At 33.4% G+C, this 25,563-nt stretch overlaps 1 protein-coding gene across 1 annotated transcript in view; it reads left to right on the forward strand.

Annotated features, from left to right (window-relative positions):
- LOC138329201 (serine-rich adhesin for platelets-like) overlaps positions 1-25,063 on the forward strand; it is a 79,116-nt gene extending 54,053 nt beyond the window's left edge. The window contains exons 13-14 of the mRNA XM_069276015.1: positions 11,387-11,479; positions 22,317-25,063. Coding sequence (XP_069132116.1) covers positions 11,387-11,479; positions 22,317-22,898 — 675 coding nt within the window. The 3' untranslated portion in view covers positions 22,899-25,063. The remainder of the gene's footprint in view (positions 1-11,386; positions 11,480-22,316) is intronic.
- Positions 25,064-25,563: the final 500 nt, after the last annotated feature.

Genomic DNA, 25,563 nt, shown 5'->3' on the forward strand with positions numbered 1-25,563 from the left:
GATTGTTTTCTGATTGGTGTTGAAAAATGTTTTCAAAAACGTGAAAAACTTGAAAATTACAGGTCTTCGACATACATAAATACAAATTGCACAGGGCTTATTATCAAAACATTTGAGCACGAAAGTGAAAAGATGGGCTTTGATAAACTAGCGGTGTATCTATATGTCATATATCACTCCGACTGGATGCTGGTGTTAATCTATAGGAAGTCCCAAAGGATTCCAAGATAAAATCTTGAAAACAAAATGTCTGTTTCACTTTCAGATTTAAACCATTTTTCATGACATTGTATTTGAAATCTTAAAATCTGCAAAATTTTGAGAAATGGTTCACTCCTATATACACCCTGAAAGCCGAATTATAAATAAAAATTAGCTGGTAAAATTTAATTTGCTTGTTTTACATAAAATTGCGAAACTTTTGACGCAGGTTAACAACTGCCTATAAAGTCTGTACTAAGTCTTTATTTCTTTTTTCTTTTTTGAAGCTTTTCTTTTTATTTGGATGAGAAAGCATACATAGTGTTTGCTTGTAGATCTCCTGAAATGTCACTGTTGATGGTGAAGCCTGCGGTAGTTTCTCCTCAGTGAGTCCCTGAATGGTATTTAGACTCGGTAGATGTCGCTTTTTATGTACCAGTGTAATTGTCTCTCATGACTTCAGGTTACACAAGAACTGAGGCTATCTAAGAGAACATATCTTACTGTTTATAATTATTCATAGGTTAAATATGGTACCATTGTAATTTCCTACGGACTATAAAAAAATGATACAAATGATATCTGATATATATATAGTTAACAATCAATATTGTATGGTAGTTGTTACTCTAATTTAGGTTTGGATATTGAATTTTCCTGCAGCTCCAATTAAATTCTGAGGCAGACATGAAATGATATTGAACTGTTTCTACATTAAAACCTTCAAGATGGAGAAACCTAATTATACCGTAAGGTGTAGTACACACTGTTTTACTGATCTGTAAAAATGAGCTGGATTTTTAGCCCACCATCTACCACTCATTGCATTTTGTCTGTGCTCCATCCTTCCTTCCACCTTTCTGTTAACAATATTTGTTGCTGCTATTTCTGAGAAAGTACAGCTTAAGGGATGTCAAATTTCATACATAGGTTTCCCCAGGACTGTAGTTGTGCATAATGCATTTTGGGACCTATCAGTTGACACACAGCCATCTTAGCTATCTTGGAATTCAATAGTTGATTTTTTTTACTGCTATTTCTTGGAAAGTATTGAAGGGATTTGTCTCACATTCCATACATAGGCTTCCCTTATACTGATGCATTTTAGGATTGATCTGAAAACAAGATGGCCAACAGGCAGTCATCTTGGATTTTGACAGTTGAAGTCTTGTTATTATTTCTGAAAAAAATACTGGAAGTATGTCTCTCTAAACTTTCCTATGTCCTTTGTGTTATACAAATTGCATTTTGTGAATGATCTGGAAATAGGACTGATAAACAGATAGTTTTCATCTTCTATTTGGAAACATTTTCAGAAAGTAATGAAGTTGATTACTTGGTCCTTGGTTCTGCACACTTATTGCAAAATAAATACAGACACAACATGGCAAACGATGGACATATTGAATTAGACAACAGAAGTATGTTGCTGCTATGTCATCCTCGATGCTCCAGGGTTTCCAATCACTTAACATCTCTACACCCCTGTGTACCGTTATACGTCTCTTTTGATGCAGATATACATCAAAAGACAACATTACCTGTTTTGTTCTGTTGTCTCCAGTTTTACTATGAGATAGCCTAAGGGTGCAGAGATCGTAAGTGTTCGAAACACGTGGAGTATCGAGGATGCTAATATGCAGACTTTATGTGAAGTTTCCAGATGTGTATTCAATATTTCCAAAGGAAGGGGGAATAGAAGAGAAGCATAGAGAAATAAAGATCCTTCATTCCATTGACTGACATAGATTATAATCTATGGTGGGCACTGATCCCTCTTTGATGACATAGATTATAATCTATGGTGGGCACTGATCCCTCTTTGATGACATAGATTATAATCTATGGTGGGCACTGATCCCTCTTTGATGACATAGATTATAATCTATGGTGGGCACTGATCCCTCTTTGATGACATAGATTATAATCTATGGTGGGCACTGATCCCTCTTTGATGACATAGATTATAATCTATGGTGGGCACTGATCCCTCTGTGATCTATCGTTACAAGAGAAGACTCCTATTAACAGATATAAAAGAATAAGTCTACCAATATAAATGTTATATCTGGGAATAAGCAAGGGAGCATTATCACTGAGGACATTTCTCAAATTCGATAAATATCTCATTTACTCTAGGACAGTTTAGCAATTTAGCTCAAACTCGGAAAATTAAACTGAATGTCAACTAAACGCAGTGGCAGCAATGGAATTCAATCAGAAGAGAGAAAATAAGATCTGATACATATCAACTTACCTCCAAATGAATACCAATTCCCTTTAGACTTTGTTTGAAAACAAGAAGTGTTTAGTTTTGAAATTAATTTTCCTGGTCTACGCTTGCCATGATATTGTGATTAACACCCCTTCGCATTTGGTACTCTTTACAATGTTTCCTTCTCAGCTCGTGTCAGAAATGTTGTGAAAAACAGTTTGCTATGTATATACTGTGTTAGTGAAAGACAAGCTACTTCAGAAAGGTGGCAGGCATGCTTTGTCTAGAATTCATATTAAAGCTAAGAAACATTTACATATTGATTCTGTAAGACTTTACATTATTTCTCTTACAAACATTGGCCAATTTGTATACGAAAGGGAAAAAAAACTGATTTTGAAACAAGAAGGGAATAATTTTGAATTTTTGCCAACAATGTTGGCTTAACGCTAAATAAAAAGAGGAACTATGCTACAATGTCAGCTACCTAAATAAAATGAGGAACTATGTCTACAATGTCAGCTACCTAAATAAAATAAGGAACTATGCTACAATATCAGCTACCTAAATAAAATGAGGAACTATGTCTACAATGTCAGCTACCTAAATAAAATGAGGAACTATATCTACAATGGCAGCTACCTAAACAAAAAGAGGAACAATGCTACAATGTCAGCTACCTAAATAAAATGAGGAACTATGTCTACAATGTCAGCTACCTAAATAAAATGAGGAACTATGTCTACAATATCAGCTACCTAAATAAAATAAGGAACTATGTCTACAATGTCAGCTACCTAAATAATGTCAGCTACCTAAATAAAATGAGGAACTATATCTACAATGTCAGATACCTAAATAAAATGATGAACTATGCTACAATGTCAGCTACCTATATAAAATGAGGAACTATATATGCAAATAACCAGTGACTAAGGTTTCACATATCAAATACATTATATTTTTATCCAAGTAAAACTTATGGATCTTGAATGTTGTCTGGACCAAGGATCTCCAAATGAACGCCTGTATAGCACAAGTAAAACTAATGGATCTTGAATGTTGTCTGGACCAAGGATCTCCAAATGAATGCCTGTATAACACGTGTTAAGGCTAATGGATCATGAATGTTGTCCGGACCAAGGATCTCCAAATGAATGCCTGTATAACACGTGTTAAGGCTAATGGATCTTGAATGTTGTCCGGACCAAGGATCTCCAAATGAATGCCTGTATAACACGTGTTAAGGCTAATGGATCTTGAATGTTGTCTGGACCAAGGATCTCCAAATAAACGCCTGTATAACAGGTGTTAAGGCTAATGGATCTTGGATATTAGTTAAACGATCCAACATGATTCATGGCATTGGTTAATCTCGGACAACTCATTTTCAAATTGCTTCGAGTCAGATTCCGCACCACATAAAAGTGGTGTTTATATGAAATGCTTTCATGAATTGCCTTTCAAATCAGCCATTCTAGCAGAGCAGTTCGTGGCCATTGAACCCTAATGGACATTGTCTGTGAAGTTCTCATCTGCATAACAATAAACCTTGGCTGCATATGGCAAATATGATGGAGTTCAATATTAACTAATTCACCCCTGAAGACACATTTGAACTCTTCTAATTCTGAGATTGGAACAGTTCATTATGAATTTTCAGGGGTGAATTATAGTTAACCCAGATATATTAGGGCAGAAATCATTGGTGATAAGTGGTCATGATAAAAGGTCAGCAGTCCACTTATGTGACATGCATAGAAAAACAGGCAATTGGTCTATAGGGTCTTTGTGGAATGGTGTAATGGTGTGAGGGCTTTGGGGATAAAGTGTGTTGCTGTAAATCTTTTAGTAGGAGAAGCGCCGGTTAGTGGAGGTAGGGGGAGATGGGTTTGTACGATTGACACTTTTCAAGTAGGTTAATCATAGATCGGGCTGTTGACACTTTAGTGGGAGGGTTTGCTCAGATTCTTCAATGAAAAGGTATGAGAATGAGATGTTACAAAGCTATTGTGAGAGGATGTTACTTCATAAGGATGCAGTGAAAAGGGTGTGAAAAAAACTAAACTACTAAAAAAAACAACTGTTGTAATATTGAATACTTGTACCTAAATACTGTCCTGTACTTAGCATCAGTGATACACCGTGTGTCTAATTTACATTGTGTTTTGTGGCAAAACATTACAGTTTGGTATTTTTGGTATTCTTCTGAAGAAATGTACTCTTTTATTGATTTTTCTATTTCTTTTTTTTTGGGTGGTAAAAATGTCAAAGTATTGGGTCGATGTTCCTATACCGAGACAAACCCGTAAATATGACTAATCAATAGTAACTATACTGTCTATACTGAGACACTCCAGTAAATATGACTAATCAATAGTAACTATACTGTCTATATACTGAGACACATCAGTAAATATGACTAATCAATAGTAACTATACTGTCTATACTGAGACACACCAGTAAATATGACTAATCAATAGTAACTATACTGTATATACTGAGACACAACAGTAAATATGACTAATCAATAGTAACTATACTGTCTATACTGAGACACATCAGTTAATATGACTAATCAATAGTAACTATACTGAGACACACCAGTAAATATGACTAATCAATAGTAACTATACTGTCTATACTAAGACACATCAGTAAATATGACTAATCAATAGTAACTATACTGTCTATACTGAGACACACCAGTAAATATGACTAATCAATAGTAACTATACTGTCTATACTGAGACACATCAGTAAATATGACTAATCAATAGTAACTATACTGTCTATACTGAGACACACCAGTAAATATGACTAATCAATAGTGACTGTACTGTCTATACTGAGACACAACAGTAAATATGACTAATCAATAGTAACTATACTGTCTATACTGAGACACATCAGTTAATATGACTAAACAATAGTAACTATACTGTCTATACTGAGACACACCAGTAAATATGACTAATCAATAGTAACTATACTGAGACACACCAGTAAATATGACTAATCAATAGTAACTATACTGTCTATACTGAGACACATCAGTAAATATGACTAATCAATAGTAACTATACTGTCTATACTGAGACACACCAGTAAATATGACAATAGTAACTATACTGTCTATACTGAGACACAACAGTAAATATGACTAATCAATAGTAACTATACTGTCTATATACTGAGACACATCAGTAAATATGACTAATCAATAGTAACTATACTGTCTATACTGAGACACAACAGTAAATATGACTAATCAATAGTAACTATACTGTCTATACTGAGACACACCAGTAAATATGACTAATCAATAGTAACTATACTGTCTATACTGAGACACAACAGTAAATATGACAAATCAATAGTAAATATACTGTCTATACTGAGACACACCAGTAAATATGACTAATCAATAGTAACTATACTGTCTATACTGAGACACACCAGTAAATATGACTAATCAATAGTAACTATACTGTCTATACTGAGACACACCAGTAAATATGACTAATCAATAGTAACTATACTGTCTATACTGAGACACACCAGTAAATATGACTAATCAATAGTGACTATACTGTCTATACTGAGACACACTAGTAAATATGACTAATCAATAGTAACTATACTGTCTATACTGAGACACACCAGTAAATATGACTAATCAATAGTAACTATACTGTCTATACTGAGACACACCAGTAAATATGACTAATCAATAGTAATTATACTGTCTATACTGAGACACACCAGTAAATATGACTAATCAATAGTAAATATACTGTCTATACTGAGACACACCAGTAAATATGACTAATCAATAGTAACTATACTGTCTATACTGAGACACACCAGTAAATATGACTAATCAATAGTAACTATACTGTATATACTGAGACACAACAGTAAATATGACTAATCAATAGTAACTGTACTGTCTATACTGAGACACACCAGTAAATATGACTAATCAATAGTAACTATACTGTCTATACTGAGACACACCAGTAAATATGACTAATCAATAGTAACTATACTGTCTATACTGAGACACATCAGTAAATATGACTAATCAATAGTAACTATACTGTCTATACTGAGACACACCAGTAAATATGACTAATCAATAGTAACTATACTGTCTATACTGAGACACACCAGTAAATATGACTAATCAATAGTAACTATACTGTATATACTGAGGGACACCAGTAAATATGACTAATCAATAGTAACTATACTGTCTATACTGAGACACATCAGTAAATATGACTAATCAATAGTAACTATACTGTCTATACTGAGACACACCAGTAAATATGACTAATCAATAGTAACTATACTGTCTATACTGAGACACACCAGTAAATATGACTAATCAATAGTAACTATACTGTCTATACTGAGACACACCAGTAAATATGACTAATCAATAGTGACTATACTGTCTATACTGAGACACACTAGTAAATATGACTAATCAATAGTAACTATACTGTCTATACTGAGACACACCAGTAAATATGACTAATCAATAGTAACTATACTGTCTATACTGAGACACACCAGTAAATATGACTAATCAATAGTGACTGTACTGTCTATACTGAGACACACCAGTAAATATGACTAATCAATAGTAACTGTACTGTCTATACTGAGGGACACCAGTAAATATGACTAATCAATAGTAACTATATTGTTTATACTGAGACACACCAGTAAATATGACTAATCAATAGTAACTATACTGTCTATACTGAGACACACCAGTAAATATGACTAATCAATAGTAACTATACTGTCTATACTGAGACACAACAGTAAATATGACTAATCAATAGTAACTATACTGTATATACTGAGGGACACCAGTAAATATGACTAATCAATAGTAACTATACTGTCTATACTGAGACACATCAGTAAATATGACTAATCAATAGTAACTATACTGTCTATACTGAGACACACCAGTAAATATGACTAATCAATAGTAACTATACTGTCTATACTGAGACACACCAGTAAATATGACTAATCAATAGTAACTATACTGTCTATACTGAGACACACCAGTAAATATGACTAATCAATAGTAACTATACTGTCTATACTGAGACACACCAGTAAATATGACTAATCAATAGTAACTATACTGTCTATACTGAGACACATCAGTAAATATGACTAATCAATAGTAACTATACTGTCTATACTGAGACACACCAGTAAATATGACTAATCAATAGTAACTATACTGTCTATACTGAGACACACCAGTAAATATGACTAATCAATAGTAACTATACTGAGACACAGTAAATATATACAATAGTAAGACTATACTGAGACACACAGTAAATATGACTAATCAATAGTAACTATACTGTCTATACTGAGACACACCAGTAAATATGACTAATCAATAGTAACTATACTGTCTATACTGAGACACAACAGTAAATATGACTAATCAATAGTAACTATACTGTCTATACTGAGACACACCAGTAAATATGACTAATCAATAGTAACTATACTGTCTATACTGAGACACACCAGTAAATATGACTAATCAATAGTAACTATACTGTCTATACTGAGACACAACAGTAAATATGACTAATCAATAGTAACTATACTGTCTATACTGAGACACACCAGTAAATATGACTAATCAATAGTAACTATACTGTCTATACTGAGACACAACAGTAAATATGACTAATCAATAGTAACTATACTGTCTATACTGAGACACAACAGTAAATATGACTAATCAATAGTAACTATACTGTCTATACTGAGACACACCAGTAAATATGACTAATCAATAGTAACTATACTGTCTATACTGAGACACACCAGTAAATATGACTAATCAATAGTAACTATACTGTCTATACTGAGACACAACAGTAAATATGACTAATCAATAGTGACTGTACTGTCTATACTGAGACACACCAGTAAATATGACTAATCAATAGTAACTATACTGTCTATACTGAGACACACCAGTAAATATGACTAATCAATAGTAACTATACTGTCTATACTGAGACACACCAGTAAATATGACTAATCAATAGTAACTATACTGTCTATACTGAGACACACCAGTAAATATGACTAATCAATAGTAAATGTACTGTCTATACCGAGACACACTAGTAAATATGACTAATCAATAGTAACTATACTGTCTATACTGACACACACCAGTAAATATGACTAATCAATAGTAACTATACTGAGACACACCAGTAAATATGACTAATCAATAGTAACTATACTGTCTATACTAAGACACACCAGTAAATATGACTAATCAATAGTAACTATACTGTCTATACTGAGACACACCAGTAAATATGACTAATCAATAGTAACTATACTGTCTATACTGAGACACACCAGTAAATATGACTTAACATTAGTAACTATACTGTCTATACTGACACACACCAGTAAATATGACTAATCAATAGTAACTATACTGTCTATACTGAGACACACCAGTAAATATGACTAATCAATAGTAATTATACTGTCTATACTGAGACACACCAGTAAATATGACTAATCAATAGTAACTATACTGTCTATACTGAGACACACCAGTAAATATGACTTAACATTAGTAACTATATTGTTTATACTTCCATTATTGGTACTGATTTTAGTTACAAAAAAAATCATATATAGATTATTTGGTTTCAATGTTATAATTAATCATAATTAACTGTACAAAATTCAAGATAATTTATCTAAATCATGAAATGAGTTGTTAGTCCAAGTAAATTATTTATAAAGATTTATGGATATCTCAAAGAAAATCGTTACAATTTTCTTTGAAAATTAGTAAAATTGTGTAACTGCTATTGGATTCCCCATAAAGTTTGGAAACAAATGTCAAATGTTTAAAATTTGTATAGAAGTTGGTCAATATGTTGATCCTGTTAATACCAAAATCTGTTGTGACTGTAAGATATTTAAAAATCTCAGATTTCTAGCATGTTTCTGAAAATCTTTGTGCAATTAAAGTCATCTGTCAGTTAGGATTAATGTTTAAATCTGTTGAAGCAGCAGACTTGCTTGAAGTTTTGAAAATTGAATTCTGTTCGACGTTAACACATAATTCAGTTATCATAGGCAGCAGGAAAGTCAATCATTTATATTCAGCTTTATTTTGTGGCAGAAAAATACAGCAAAATACTTTCATTTCATGATGCAATGGAAACCTTGGTAAATTAAAGATGCTCCACCGCTGACAAATGGTATTTTTTCACTATTAAAAACAGGAGCAGACGATTTAGTATTTTTCTTCAGTTACTCAATTTACACCATTACCGCAATTGAAAAGTTTGAGCTTCTAATTTTACTTCAAGTTGAAAATATAAAAAATAATTAATTGCATCCCGAAAAAATTCCGTGGTACTATATCCTATATGGAATGAAGTACTGATTGCTCATGCACCAAAGGCAAAATAAATTATCTTATATTATTTTTTGTGCTAATTAGACATATATATACACGATTAAACACCAAATATTGTTCAATTGATGAATATCATTTATGCTCTGTCGGCGGTGGAGCATCTTTAATGGAAGGAAAGGTTTTAGTGCCAACATGGTAGATATTTCTGTCAGCAAAACCAATACAATTTCATTCTACATAGATCAACAAAAATTTGGGTTGCAATAATTTTAAAATTCTCTCCATCACCTTTTCACGGTGTGTGCCAAACTGCGATGTCATTCTGTACTCTAGGAAACATGGTAAGTCTCCTAATTCTGAAGTTGGAATCAATTTTCATAGAGAGGCATTCAATATAATTAGCTCGTTACAGCCTAAAATGTCCCTGATTAAACCTTAACATGAATTATCAGCTCACAAACTTGTCAGGTTCTGTCAAATCCTTTTAATCCTCAGCCTTGGATGAGTTATATGTAATTTTCATGAATTTTGTGTGTCCCCTGGTGATTTTGTTTTACAAGCTGAACTGAATAAATTTGACATTCAGCTCTTCAGCAAACAAGTCACAGGGTTTTGCATTACAAATCTAACAGGTGCAAATCTAACAGGTGTGATGTTTTTGAAAATCCTGCCAAACCAAATGTATCATTTGTGCATGTTTACCTAATAATACATTCTGTTGTTAAGTGCTAGATAGAGAAGCAAAATAAATTGAAACGTTTTATGGTGTAATTTATTCCATTGATACAAAATATTACGTTCGGGGAGGGGGGGGGGGCTTTTTGTATAAGTTCCATGTTTGCAGTATTATAAACATCCCAATTTGTGCTGGTGTTATTATATTTCTGTTACATATTTGCAGATTATACTAAATCTGTATTGTTATCACTCTATCCCGGATATATCGTGCTTTCTCAGAGTGAATAGCCTCGCTAGTGTCGGTGAAGGTCCTCTTGATGGTGGTCATCAAGGTCTTTGTGTAACTGCTGTCATGTTCATATACCATCACAAAGCTAGAAGGTTTTCCTCATGACAAATTATACTCTCTAAACACCGTACGCTACCTAGAAGGCTTTTTCCATTACAAATTACGCCCTCTAAAGACGGTGTAGCGCTATTTCATGTCCTGAACTAGGAACGAATCTTTGCCTGCTGCAATAATGAAGATAAAAAATAATTGGTTTGTAGCAAAAACATCAGACAAGGTGTCACCGCTTCATGTTTAACTCTGTGTAATGTCTATGTGTGAATGTGTAAATGTAGATTATACAGAGATAGCAGTATGACCATCATTGTGTAATCATCACCGTTGTTTTGTCTCCAATGATCAATGTGGTGGTTCATCTCTCATTTCCTATTCTGTTTTATACCTCACTATTTTAATTATCCTTTATACAACAGACAATGCTCGGCCATCAGAGAGATTCAGCCATTGTAGATGTCACATATAATACCTGTTTTATTGTTACAGGATGAGCGAAACTTAGGTCGCAGTATGAGGGCAGCTCCTCGTCATGTTCGCCCAGGCAGGACATCACGACCAGCATCCGCTTCCAAGGATAAGGTAAGGGAGACAATTTGTAACCTCTATGACACCTGTAGTATATAGTCTATATCTATTTTACTGGTCAACACATCTATATAGGATATGATAAGGGAGACAATCTGTAACCTCTATCACACCTGTAGTGTATAGTCTATATCTGTTTTACTGGTCAACACATCTATATAGGATATGGTAAGGGAGACAATCCGTAACCTCTATAACACCTGTAGTATATAGTCTATATCTGTTTTACTGGTCAACACATCTATATAGGATATGGTAAGGGAGACAATCTGTAACCTCTATAACACCTGTAGTATATAGTCTATATCTGTTTTACTGGTCAACATATCTATATAGGATATGGTAAGGGAGACAATTTGTAACCTCTATGACACCTGTAGTATATAGTCTATATCTATTTTACTGGTCAACACATCTATATAGGATATGGTAAGGGAGACAATCTGTAACCTCTATCACACCTGTAGTATATAGTCTATATCTGTTTTACTGGTCAATACATCTATATAGGATATGGTAAGGGAGACAATCTGTAACCTCTATCACACCTGTAGTGTATAGTCTATATCTGTTTTACTGGTCAACACATCTATATAGGATAAGGTAAGGGAGACAATTTGTAACCTCTATAACACCTGTAGTATATAGTCTATATCTGTTTTACTGGTCAACACATCTATATAGGATAAGGTAAGGGAGACAATTTGTAACCTCTATCACACCTGTAGTATATAGTCTATATCTGTTTTACTGGTCAATACATCTATATAGGATATGGTAAGGGAGACAATCTGTAACCTCTGTAACACCTGTAGTGTATAGTCTATATCTGTTTTACTGGTAAACACATCTATATAGGATATGGTAAGGGAGACAATTTGTAACCTCTATAACACCTGTATTATATAGTCTATATCTGTTTTACTGGTCAACACATCTATATAGGATATGGTAAGGGAGACAATCTGTAACCTCTGTAACACCTGTAGTGTATAGTCTATATCTGTTTTACTGGTCAATATATCTATATAGGATATGGTAAGGGAGACAATTTGTAACCTCTATAACACCTGTAGTATATAGTCTATATCTGTTTTACTGGTCAACACATCTATATAGGATATGGTAAGGGAGACAATCCGTAACCTCTATAACACCTGTATTATATAGTCTATATCTATTTTACTGGTCAACACATCTATATAGGATATGGTAAGGGAGACAATCTGTAACCTCTGTAACACCTGTAGTGTATAGTCTATATCTGTTTTACTGGTAAACACATCTATATAGGATAAGGTAAGGGAGACAATTTGTAACCTCTATAACACCTGTAGTATATAGTCTATATCTGTTTTACTGGTCAACACATCTATATAGGATATGGTAAGGGAGACAATCTTTAACCTCAGTAGCACCTGTAGTATATAGTCTATATCTGTTTTACTGGTCAACACATCTATATAGGATATGGTAAGGGAGACAATTTGTAACCTCTATAACACCTGTAGTATATAGTCTATATCTGTTTTACTGGTCAACACATCTATATAGAATATGGTAAGGGAGACAATCTGTAACCTCTATAACACATGTAGTATATAGTCTATATCTGTTTTACTGGTCAACACATCTATATAGGATATGGTAAGGGAGACAATCTTTAACCTCAGTAGCACCTGTAGTATATAGTCTATATCTGTTTTACTGGTCAACACATCTATATAGGATATGGTAAGGAAAACAATCTGCAACCTCTGTAACACCTGTAGTATATAGTCTATATCTGTTTTACTGGTCAACACATCTATATAGGATATGGTAAGGGAGACAATCCGTAACCTCTATAACACCTGTAGTATATAGTCTATATCTGTTTTACTGGTCAACATATCTGTATAGGATAAGGTAAGGAAAACAATCTTTAACCTCAGTAGCACCTGTAGTATATAGTCTATATCTGTTTTACTGGTCAACACATCTATATAGGATATGGTAAGGGAGACAATCCGTAACCTCTATAACACCTGTATTATATAGTCTATATCTGTTTTACTGGTCAACACATCTATATAGGATATGGTAAGGGAGACAATCCGTAACCTCTATAACACCTGTATTATATAGTCTATATCTGTTTTACTGGTCAACACATCTATATAGGATATGGTAAGGGAGACAATCCGTAACCTCTATAACACCTGTAGTATATAGTCTATATCTGTTTTACTGGTCATCATGTCTATTGATTACTGAAAATTAACTTATTTACATGGTCACGTAATTTCGTGATTTCATGCCTTTTTCACCTCAATTTAACTTCAAATTTTTTGTAGTCCTATTTTACCTGTATTTGAAAAACATATGTGGTGATTTACTTTCTCACATTGTCAGACGTGAACTTTAACCGTGTGCATATGTGTTTTGGTTTACAGTAGTGACTAATGTCCAGATTTTTCTAATTAATAGTGAAATTTACCAACTGTATATCAGGACTGAGTTGATGTTTTAGGTTGTAACAGCGAGTAGAACTTTACTTACCAACTGTATATTAGGACTGAGTTGATGTTTTAAGTTGGAACAGCGAGTAGAACTTTACTTACCAACTGTATATCAGGACTTAGTTGATGTACAGCGAGTAGAACTTTACTTACCAACAATATTTTTACCAACGTTGACATTCTGGGACAGTATGCAGACTCAATGTAAGTCCAGACTGCAATATTTCTGGATTTCCTAATCTTAGGAAAATAGAAAAGAAAAGTTGGACTGTACATTGATATGACAAAACCCTGACTAATATGAACACTAAGTATTGCTGACATTCTATGGTAACAGAATTGTATTGACACAAATTTTGACGTTTAAAAAAAAAAGCTAAAAACCTTGGTACCATTCCAACAAACCTGTCAATAATTGCTTTATTCACAATAAATACCTTTGTATGAAACACCTTATAGTCACCTTAATACAATGGAGTTTAAAGACAAGATTCACACACAGTAACCATTCTAATTATCATAACAAGCTGTAACATAATTCCCATATTAAGCTGGACATTTTTGTTAGGATGACATTTTCATTATTTTGTGGGCTATTGCAACAGTTGTTAAAATTTGATCTGTGATATATTCAGCAATTATTAAATTACCGCGGTATGTATACGCTGAAATCCAGATTGCAGATCTTTTTTAATTTTAAATTCTAAGTCATGAAAATTATGACCTGCAAAAATAATAAGTCACTATGCAGTGTTGAAAAAAGTCTTTTATTGAAGAATAAGAACTATGATTATATCATTTTATAACTAAGGTCATTGGACTTAATATAATGGACATGCTCTTTTATGCAGTGTTGTGTTTTTGTGGTATATCTCTTGTCTAAAACCTTTTACAAGGTGTGACCTTCACTTACACACACTACCAGGATACATGCTGGTATATATAAATATTTCACAATTCTTTGTGATATATCTCTTGTCTAAAACCTTTTACAAGGTGTGACCTTCACTTACACACACTACCAGGATACATGCTGGTATATATAAATATTTCTCAATTCTTTGTGATATATCTCTTGTCTAAAACCTTTTACAAGGTGGGACCTTCACTTACACACACTACCAGGATACATGCTGGTATATATAAATATTTCACAATTCTTTGTGGTATATCTCTTTTCTAAAACCTTTTACAAGGTGTGACCTTCACTTACACACACTACCAGGATACATGCTGGTATATAAATATTTCACAATTCTTTGTGGTATATCTCTTTTCTAAAACCTTTTACAAGGTGTGACCTTCACTTACACACACTACCAGGATACATGCTGGTATATAAATATTTCACAATTCTTTGTGATATATCTCTTGTCTAAAACCTTTTACAAGGTGGGACCTTCACTTACACACACTACCAGGATACATGCTGGTATATATAAATATTTCACAATTCTTTGTGGTATATCTCTTGTCTAAAACCTTTTTCAAGGTGGGACCTTCACTTACACACACTACCAGGATACATGCTGGTATATATAAATATTTCACAATTCTTTGTGATATATCTCTTGTCTAAAACCTCTTACAAGGTGTGACCTTCACTTACACACACTACCAGGATACATGCTGGTATATATATAAATATTTCACAATTCTTTGTGGTATATCTCTTGTCTAAAACCTTTTTCAAGGTGGGACCTTCACTTACACACACTACCAGGATACATGCTGGTATATATAAATATTTCACAATTCTTTGTGATATATCTCTTGTCTAAAACCTTTTACAAGGTGTGACCTTCACTTACACACACTACCAGGATACATGCTGGTATATATAAATATTTCACAATTCTTTGTGATATATCTCTTGTCTAAAACCTTTTACAAGGTGTGACCTTCACTTACACACACTACCAGGATACATGCTGGTATATATAAATATTTCACAATTCTTTGTGATATATCTCTTGTCTATAACCTTTTACAAGGTGGGACCTTCACTTACACACACTACCAGGATACATGCTGGTATATATAAATATTTCACAATTCTTTGTGGTATATCTCTTGTCTAAAACCTTTTTCAAGGTGGGACCTTCACTTACACACACTACCAGGATACATGCTGGTATATATAAATATTTCACAATTCTTTGTGATATATCTCTTGTCTAAAACCTCTTACAAGGTGTGACCTTCACTTACACACACTACCAGGATACATGCTGGTATATATAAATATTTCACAATTCTTTGTGATATATCTCTTGTCTAAAACCTTTTACAAGGTGGGACCTTCATTTACACACACTACCAGGATACATGCTGGTATATATAAATATTTCACAATTCTTTGTGATATATCTCTTGTCTATAACCTTTTACAAGGTGTGACTTTCACTTACACACACTACCGGGATACATGCTGGTATATATAAATATTTCACAATTCTTTGTGATATATCTCTTGTCTAAAACCTTTTACAAGGTGTGACCTTCACTTACACACACTACCAGGATACATGCTGGTATATATAAATATTTCACAATTCTTTGTGATATATTGTATATGGTGTGACACTTGTCCCGTATAGTGTACAATCTTTGGGAGACATTTGTATTGGTGACAGTGCCTTATTTGCTGCTGTGATACAAAAAATGATTGTAACAAACGTTGAGATGGTATTATCTACATGAGGGAGACACTGCAGATCCCTAGGGAGCCATTTTGTGGCTTTGTACACCAGACGGAGCAAATCAGGGTTGGACATTACGACAAAGTTTATCAGAAATGCACGAGTTGTTTACAAAGAGGTGAAGGAATCTGTCCTTTTATAACGCACACAAATTGTAACTGTTGGAGTAAATATTCAGAGTTGATGCCTCATTGACGCTACGTCCGACTTCTCTGGATTAGACCGTATTCCCAGCTGTCAATCCCAGGGATCGTTATGGAAAAGATGTTGGCAGTCGGTCAGAATCACAGCCGTTAAGACTGGAACATTTCTTATACTTCAGATTAAAGCATATTAATATGGCATCATTGTTGCCAGTCTGCTGCTGATCAGCATGCTGTATGGCATATGTCACAATATATCTGTAATTGTATTACACTGTAACAACTGGCCGTGTATAATGTGTGTATCAGCCAACAATATGTCCAGGAAGACAGTAGAAAAAGGCCAAACACTACCTAATCGACTATTACTTATGCAAATGATTATGGACGAGACGTTTCTGTACTGTATATAAGTGGTTCTGAAGCCCATGTTCTGTTCCTCTGTAATTTCCCTGTCTCTAGTGCTCTTTGTTTTTCTTGTGATTGGTCTGATAATCGTGAGTAGACAAACAGACTGTATATATATATATAGTGATGTAGACTTCTGTATCAGTCTAGTGTAGAAACATGTTAGTATCAGAAATACAGAAACCTGTCAATATCCGAAATATGTCTGTATCAGATACCTGTCTAGATCAGAAATATGTTAATATCAGAAATATTTCAATATCCGAAATATGTCAATTTCAGAAACATGTATAGATGAGAAATTTAGTCAATAATATATACGGTATATAACAGAAACATCTTTCGATCAGAAATATGTTATTATCAGAAATATTTCAATATCAGAAAGCTGTGTATATCAGAAATATGTCAATATCAGAAATATGTCAATATCAGAAACCATTTTATATCAGAAATATGTCAATATCAGAAACCATATTATATCAGAAATATGTCAATATCAGAAATATGTCAATATTGTTGGAAATGTTAACCATGCAACATCAGAAACTTGTCAATATCAGAAAGGCCTAATTTACTAACATCAAAGAACTGTCTTTATCAAAATTATGATTTAGCTGAACATGTATTGATAAGAACACTATACTTTAAAGAAGATCTCGATATAAACTACGCTCTCATCAAAATAATCAGGATCAGGTGCCATTTTTGGTGTTCAGGAGCGGCCTAGATTTATAATTTAAGTTCCTGTCACTTGTGATTTGCCATCAAGCTCTTCCATCTTTGTCAAAATAAAGTTAGTTAAATGACTACACTCAACAGCCTTATTAATTCGATTGTCATGCCATTGGATGTTATTTATTATTGACGAATGGTTTCAGTTGACTGGTTAACCACACTCCACCTAACATTATGGCTTCCTGACCCCTTACGGCTTCTTTCTGAAGTCTTCGGTTTTCGGTGTGATCATAATCACTCAACAATAATTTATAAATGCATTTCCAGGCAATTGTATGACCGTTTCACATAGCCAAGTCATTTTTAATGAAGCAGCTCTATGATTTATAATATTTTCCAATGAAAGGCCACTTCGTCCTCTTCAATTGTCCTGGTTGTCACCTGACTGTAACCATGGTTACTGTTGATGAAACAAAGTGAAATGTCCTTTTATAGTTTTATGCCATAATTAGAAATATCGCTTGTTTTCAGTTGTTTCTGATGTTGATCAAACGTCAAGCAATAATGATATGATACAGTGGCTGTTGTTTATACAAACATCAAATTTTATTTTGGTATTTCCTGATATAGAGTTATCATTCGAAACATTTGGCTGAGAGTAAAATACAAACAGTGACAATAAATTATCAGAACTTATGTGAGAGACAGAAGTAAGAAGTTTTTCAGGAGTTGTCCGTTTGGTAACAAGTTCTTAGAGATATTGATTATGGTCAAATCTTGGATTACGCCTTCTTCACTCGAAACTATAGCAAAACTTGACACCTCCAACAAATGATCTCAGGGAATTCTGGGTAAATGATGGTATATTTCTGCACATGTACTCGGGGAATTTTGGCCGTTATGGTAATATATCTACGGCAATGGAGACTGGCCAGCGTGTTGATATAGTGTATACCTATTGATTTGTATGGACACTGCTGTTCTCTCCTGACAACTGATCTTTATACTCTGGTGTACACACTAAATCATCTAATGCTGCACAAACAGCACAGAACGTTTCATATTCTCTAGTTTTCTATAACTTATTCATATCACAGTTCTGTTCCCAATTATGAGAAAGCTTAGTACACAAGATCCAGGCCTCAGAATAATGAAACAACCTCAAGTCCAAAACTTTCTTAAGTTTAAACTTAGCCAATCAAAGATGATGTTACAAAATATTACATCATTACTGATTTGCTAAGTCCAAATTTAAGTCTAAGATTGTTTCATGATTCTGAAGCCGGTCTGGATACTTCAGTGTTTTGTGGTTATTTGACACAATCGGTATCATTCATAGAAAACAAACATTTATAATTATAAACGTATGCCTTTCGGTGTCAAGCACAAATAAATTCATTTGACGTTCAACATTATTATTTAACCTTAAAAAAGAAATATATAATGATACATTTCAGCTTGAACAACTTTAATGTGCATGACCTTAAACAATATATTTGACATTGATTTAGAAAATTGTTTTGACCTTCAGTGATATTTAACTTGACCGCTCTCCACTACATTGAATTAGAAACTTTACGTTAGAGTAATATTGTTTGACCTCTGTCCTCTACAGCTTGACCCTAGTGTCACTCAGCCACTCCTTCCGCTGGACACAAATGACCAGCAGCCTCCAGACCGAGTGTCTGATTACCTTAACTCCACTCTTTGTCCCCACCTTCGTTCTCACGACTGGTCAGTCCTTGACCGCTCACCTCTACGGCCACAACATACTAAGGTCGGCTCCATATGTTCCCCTCAACACCCAACACAGGTACTGGTCACTAACTGACCACCAACAACACTGTATATGGCAATGTACATTCTCACACCCTTAATCTGAATTCCTTTTATTCCAAGACAGTAATTAAACTAGTATCATCTTGAAATGTCAATTTTAGATTACAGCTTAAAAATCAAATTTTATGAATTGAATTAGTTTTAAATTGTCTCAGAATCTTTGATAGATTTTCAAGGTCATTGCTAAACTTCATTTTCAGGCGCAATGCTAAACAAGTTTTTTTCAGTGTGATATGACATGCTAAACTATATGTAGATTTATTTGTAAGTTTTGCTTTCCTAATTAATGTTGCGGGTCACTGTTACTTTAGCTAATCCAATGCTTTGTTTTAACCTAGATTTTGGAGTCATTTTCACTAAGTTACTGGAACCATGTTAACCTTAGTGTGTGCTAGAGGTAGGACCAGTGCCAGCCAATATAGGTTCAGTTTCGTTTAGGAGTGGTAGTGACTTCAGCTTAGTATTGTATCGAAAGTGTTAAAAGAGGACCAAGAAATGTTTCAAATAATTGTTGAAAATGGCTTTCTTTCTTAAAGAAAATACCAATTGATTTTGAATATGTTTCCTGCCAAACATGTGTGAGTGACAGCGAGAGAATGTGTTGCCATATACAGTGAATTTTCCATCACAAAAGCATGAAATGTTCAGCATGCATACTTTGATTATGTTTTTCTACCTTATTCCTAGGTTTGGTTCCGTGAGTTATTTTCATTCTCTGAAATGGCTAGTGTTATATTCGCCTCAAGAAATAGAATTGTTGATAATTGCAAAAAAAAATAAATAACATACTGCGCTTAACTGTGTGTTTGATATTGATGAGAATATGCGGTACTTGTATATGCTGTTGTTGGCATGCTTCATATTTATTTGATAAGTTTTTAGCCGAATTACAACTTCAAATTCATATATGCAGGTCTGTTAGCATGCTTATTTGTTTTTAAGTTAAATAACAAATTAATAGTCAGTCTCCCAACATTATCTCAGGATTAGAAACTGTAATTACTAATCTGTCTGTCCTTTTATTCTTCCATATGTCTGTCTGTCTACCTGTTCTTTCATCCTTCCATTTGTCTGTATGTCCATCTGTCCTTCCATTCTTCCATATATCTCTGTCTGTCCATCTGTTCTTTCATTCTTCCATTTGTTTGTCTGTCCATCTGTCCATCCATCCTTCCATGTGTCTATCTGTCCATCTGTCTTTCAACCCTTTCATATGTTTGTCTGTCGATCTGTTCTTTCATCCTTCCATTATCTGTCTGTCTATCTGTTCTTCCATCCTTCCATGTGTCTATCTGTCCAGCTGTTTTCATCCTTCCATTTTTTTGTATGTCAAGCTGTTTTCATCCTTCCATTTTTTTGTATGTCAATCTGTCCTTTCATCCTTCCATATATCTGTCTGTCCATCTGTCTTTCAACTCTTTCATATGTCTGTCTGTCAATTTGTTCTTTCATCCTTCCATGTGTCTGTCTGTTCATCGGTTCTTCCCTCCTTATATGTGTCTGTCTGTCCATTGGTACTTCCATACTTCCAAATGTGATATTGTCTGAGCTATATAGATATCTCCTTTACCAATGAAATGATTGCCTGAGATGAAGCAGCATGCCCCTTACCAAAATAATGTCACTGTTGCTGATAGCTTGACCTTATTTGATTTTCGTATACTGTACTTCTTGTGATGGGGGACTGACACTTACCAAATTGAGTTGCTTGGTAATTTTTTATAACTTGATACTAATTATTGAATATACTTTATATATATGTTCTCTAATATTAAACATTCTTATCATGATAGATATTATAAATGTAATCCATTACTCAGTTTATTTTTATAGTAAATTTTTTCTTGAAATTTTTTATTTATTTATTTGTTTGCATGATTTCCAATTTAAATTGATAGCAAAAATTAGAAATTGAATGCATTGGTAGTTTTATCTTTGGTAGAAAATTAATTGTGTATTTGTTATAGGTAGTGCATATAATTAATGTGCTTTACATCAGAAATATTGATTTAGAAAAAGTACTTTATTTAAATTATAAAGTTGCTGTAAAAGGAACTTGAGATCAACTAAGACAATTAAAATATAAAGGTTAACTATGAGCTAAGGAATTCTAGTACCATGTCTTTTGTATAAGACACATATCATTTTATTTGTTAATACTAATTGTAATGCACTTAGTAGATTTTGGAAGTCAAGTTTTTGTAATACAAGTATCATATTGAGTATTATATGTGCTTTTTTAACTTGAGTGTATTTGACAGTAATGCTTATGTTTTTGTTAATATGTTAATGTGAGTGTTTTTTGACAGTAATACATATATGATATGTTAATGTGAGTGTTTTTTGACAGTAATACATATATGATATGTTAATGTGAGTGTTTTTTGACAGTAATACATATATGATATGTTAGCTTGAGTGTTTTTGACAGTAATACATATATGATATGTTAGCTTGAGTGTTTTTGACAGTAATACATATATGATATGTTAGCTTGAGTGTTTTTGACAGTAGATATATTAAATACTTTGTTAACATGAGTTTCTTTTTGTTGTTGTAGGACCTAATAGAAATGCTGAATAGACAACAACACATGATGCTTCAACAACGAGAACAAAGACATCGATTCCTGGAGGAGCAGAAAATCAAACAACATGCTCAGCAGGTAGTTAATCGAGCGCTTCTCCATGACAGCTTCGACGAACGCAAACTAGACAGTAGGGACACCAAGGAAATGAAACAATTATTGAATGATGCATTTCCATTGGCTGGGAGCTCACACAATCATCTATTATCATCCAATGGAATCGTAGATGAGGAGAGGAAGTCTGTTAAGGGAGACGTTACCCCTAGCAACAATGGGTATCAGTCCCAAACAAATGATGTAGTAAATAAGGACAAGTCGGGTTCTAACACCCCAACATCGGCCCTCAACCAGCTAATGACTGAGGGACGCATCTCTCATCAGTCGTCACGACGAAACAGTTCTCAGGCGGATAATGGAGATTTCTTTGATACAGGGCGAAAAGAATTTCCAGAGGACGATGCAGAAAAGACGGAGAACAAAGACGAGCGGCAGGAAAGTGAAGGGAAATATATGCAAGCCATCCGTGATGAGCTACAGCGTTTGAATACCTCATAGGGAAGCTGGTAACGTCATGAAATGCCAGAACAGCTGGATACATCAGTCTATCTAACTGAATTCAGTTGAGATATGTACTATTTGACCTGTATTGTTACTGGCCAAATAATTATTGTCTTGTTTTTGTAGTAACTATCAAAGTTATTTTTAAATATAATTCTGTGAAATTTTACCCTTTATAAAAGATACATCATGCAGAAATGAGAAAAAATAATAAAGGCATGTTTGTACATTAGTTCATGGATTCTATTTTTCATGGCTATATGAGTTTTTCAATAAATGTTAATTGCCACATATCTTAGAAATGCCTGCTAAACAAATTGTCATTCAGAAGGAACAATATCATGTATTTGTAACCTTCACCATTATCCTTCCATGTCAGGACAGTCAATAACTGACTGAAGGTTGATAGATTTTCTTCAGGAACTCTGCCTTTCCTCCATTACCAGAACAAATTACATGATTGTATGTCAGTTAATGATCAAGTCTGCTGGTAGGATGTTTAATAGAAGGAGAACTCTCCATTCACCGGTTTGTGGGAGAGTTGTATATAGAAGGGGGCGACTAATTTATTAGGGGTCTCTGATCCACTTATTCTGTGATATTTGTGTGTCATTAATCCCAGAGTGTAGCTGTGTGTTGATGTACGTGTGTGTGTGTCCTTAAAAGTTCAGGACATGAATTGTTAGTAGACTGTTTCATACATGTTTTTTAATATATTGAAATCATTTGAATGGCACATTGTTATAACCATTTCACTAATTAAAATTCTATTCTAGATATATTAAGTTTACAAATAGAAAACATTTCAAATTTATTTCATCAAGTGAACTTGATCATACTATAATGTTGTTTTCATTCAAATTCTGATACAATTATGGTAGTTTTCTCACCTGTTATTGTAAAACATGTATATTTATTTTTTTTATTTATTCATAATTTTGACTTTTCAACTGTGTTTTAATGTATCAGTCTCTGTACTAGTGCTATAAAATTTCAGCCAATCAAAAGTGTGTACAGAGTTTCAGCCAATCAGAAATTGACAATGGGACGTGTATATGCACACTTAATTTCAGCCAATCAGAAGTGTATACACTAAGTCTTAGCCAATCAGAATTGTGTATACACTGAGTTTCGGCAAAACACACTGATTGAAAGCAGGTCCTCCAAACTCCTAATTATTCAAGTTTACTCTGTTTTCCGATGAGATTCTCCTGTTGAATATTTATTAGGTAGATTATTTTTGTACTAAGTATTTGTATAATATACAACTGTATATAAATTTTAGATATTTTCTTTAATTGATTCACTGCAATTTGCTGTTGGCTTCAAATAATACAGGACTTAAATAGATTTTAACTCTTATTGGCCACATAGCATTTTATTATGGAAAAATTATCACATTTTAGTTTCAGTTTTTGATAGCTTATACATTAGCTTTTGTGATAATAAATAAATGGTAATGGTCTTGTTTTTAAGTAAGATTTGAGTATACACTAGGTGTATGTATATATATATACAGAGCATATTTAACCGGTAAACATATTCAAAACTTTGTACATCATGTAAAACCATTCATGCTCGTCACTTTAGAATGTGAGTGATTTTATACTGGGCATTTTATGTTGTATAGAAAATTAATTCATTTAAAATGAATTCATCAAATTTTAATTCATTCTTCATGATCCAGTAGAAGCTTACACATCAATAATTTTTGTTTGACATTTTTAACAACGGTTACATTTTACAAGTCTATCATGAATGTAATAAGATATCAAAGACAATATTATGTGCATCACTGAATTTGATTATTTTATTTAGTTTTCTTCTATTATTTTGATTTTCATTAACCAATTAAGAATACTGATGCTTGGAACTGCCCAATCAGGTACATGTACCCCAATAATGGGCTTTACACATTTATGTTTTATTTTTCCTGGTTCTTCCATAGTTCTGCTATTGTTTTATCAATTATAGTAAAAACTACAAAATACATTTCATATTCCAATGTATCAATTCATCATAAGTCATTTTTTGGTTCAGTTTCTCATTATAAGATTTATGTCAGGAAATCTGTCTCATTAGCACTCCAGTTAGTTAATTCAGGTGTTGTACACTGCTCCTTCTGCAAATAGATTTTACAATAAAACAAACTTCTTAAAGAGTATCATTGTTTGAGTTATGAAAATCAACATTCATTTTTATAAGTCAACCAGACAACTCATGATGAATCATGGTGGCCGTTACAGGTCAAAGGGGCATAACTCTTGCTTATCTAACAGTTTGATAATCAGACCTCAAAGTTGCTTTATTTTGTCTTCATTCTGGTTAGGACAAAAGATAACTGCCTCTCCCTTAATTTTCCTCATCTCTGGCTTTAACGGTAGGCTGCAAGTTTTCGTCTAGATATACATGTGCACAGCTTAATTTTATCCTGTTATTGTGCTATTCAATATTAATGATCATTCACCTTTTTTTAAGAATTAGTTCACACATCTCAAGTGAACCGGTGTACTAACCAGAATGAAGGCAGAATTACAATCTATTTTCATGCAAGATTATTGTACTTCGGCTGTTGAAGAATCAGATCTTGGTATAAATTTTCAACTTGTGCTTCTCCTTTATTGTAATTACTATCAGAACACAAATATCCAATGTTGAAATT

Source organism: Argopecten irradians, chromosome 8 (assembly GCF_041381155.1).
Source record: "Argopecten irradians isolate NY chromosome 8, Ai_NY, whole genome shotgun sequence".
Taxonomy (NCBI): domain Eukaryota; kingdom Metazoa; phylum Mollusca; class Bivalvia; order Pectinida; family Pectinidae; genus Argopecten; species Argopecten irradians.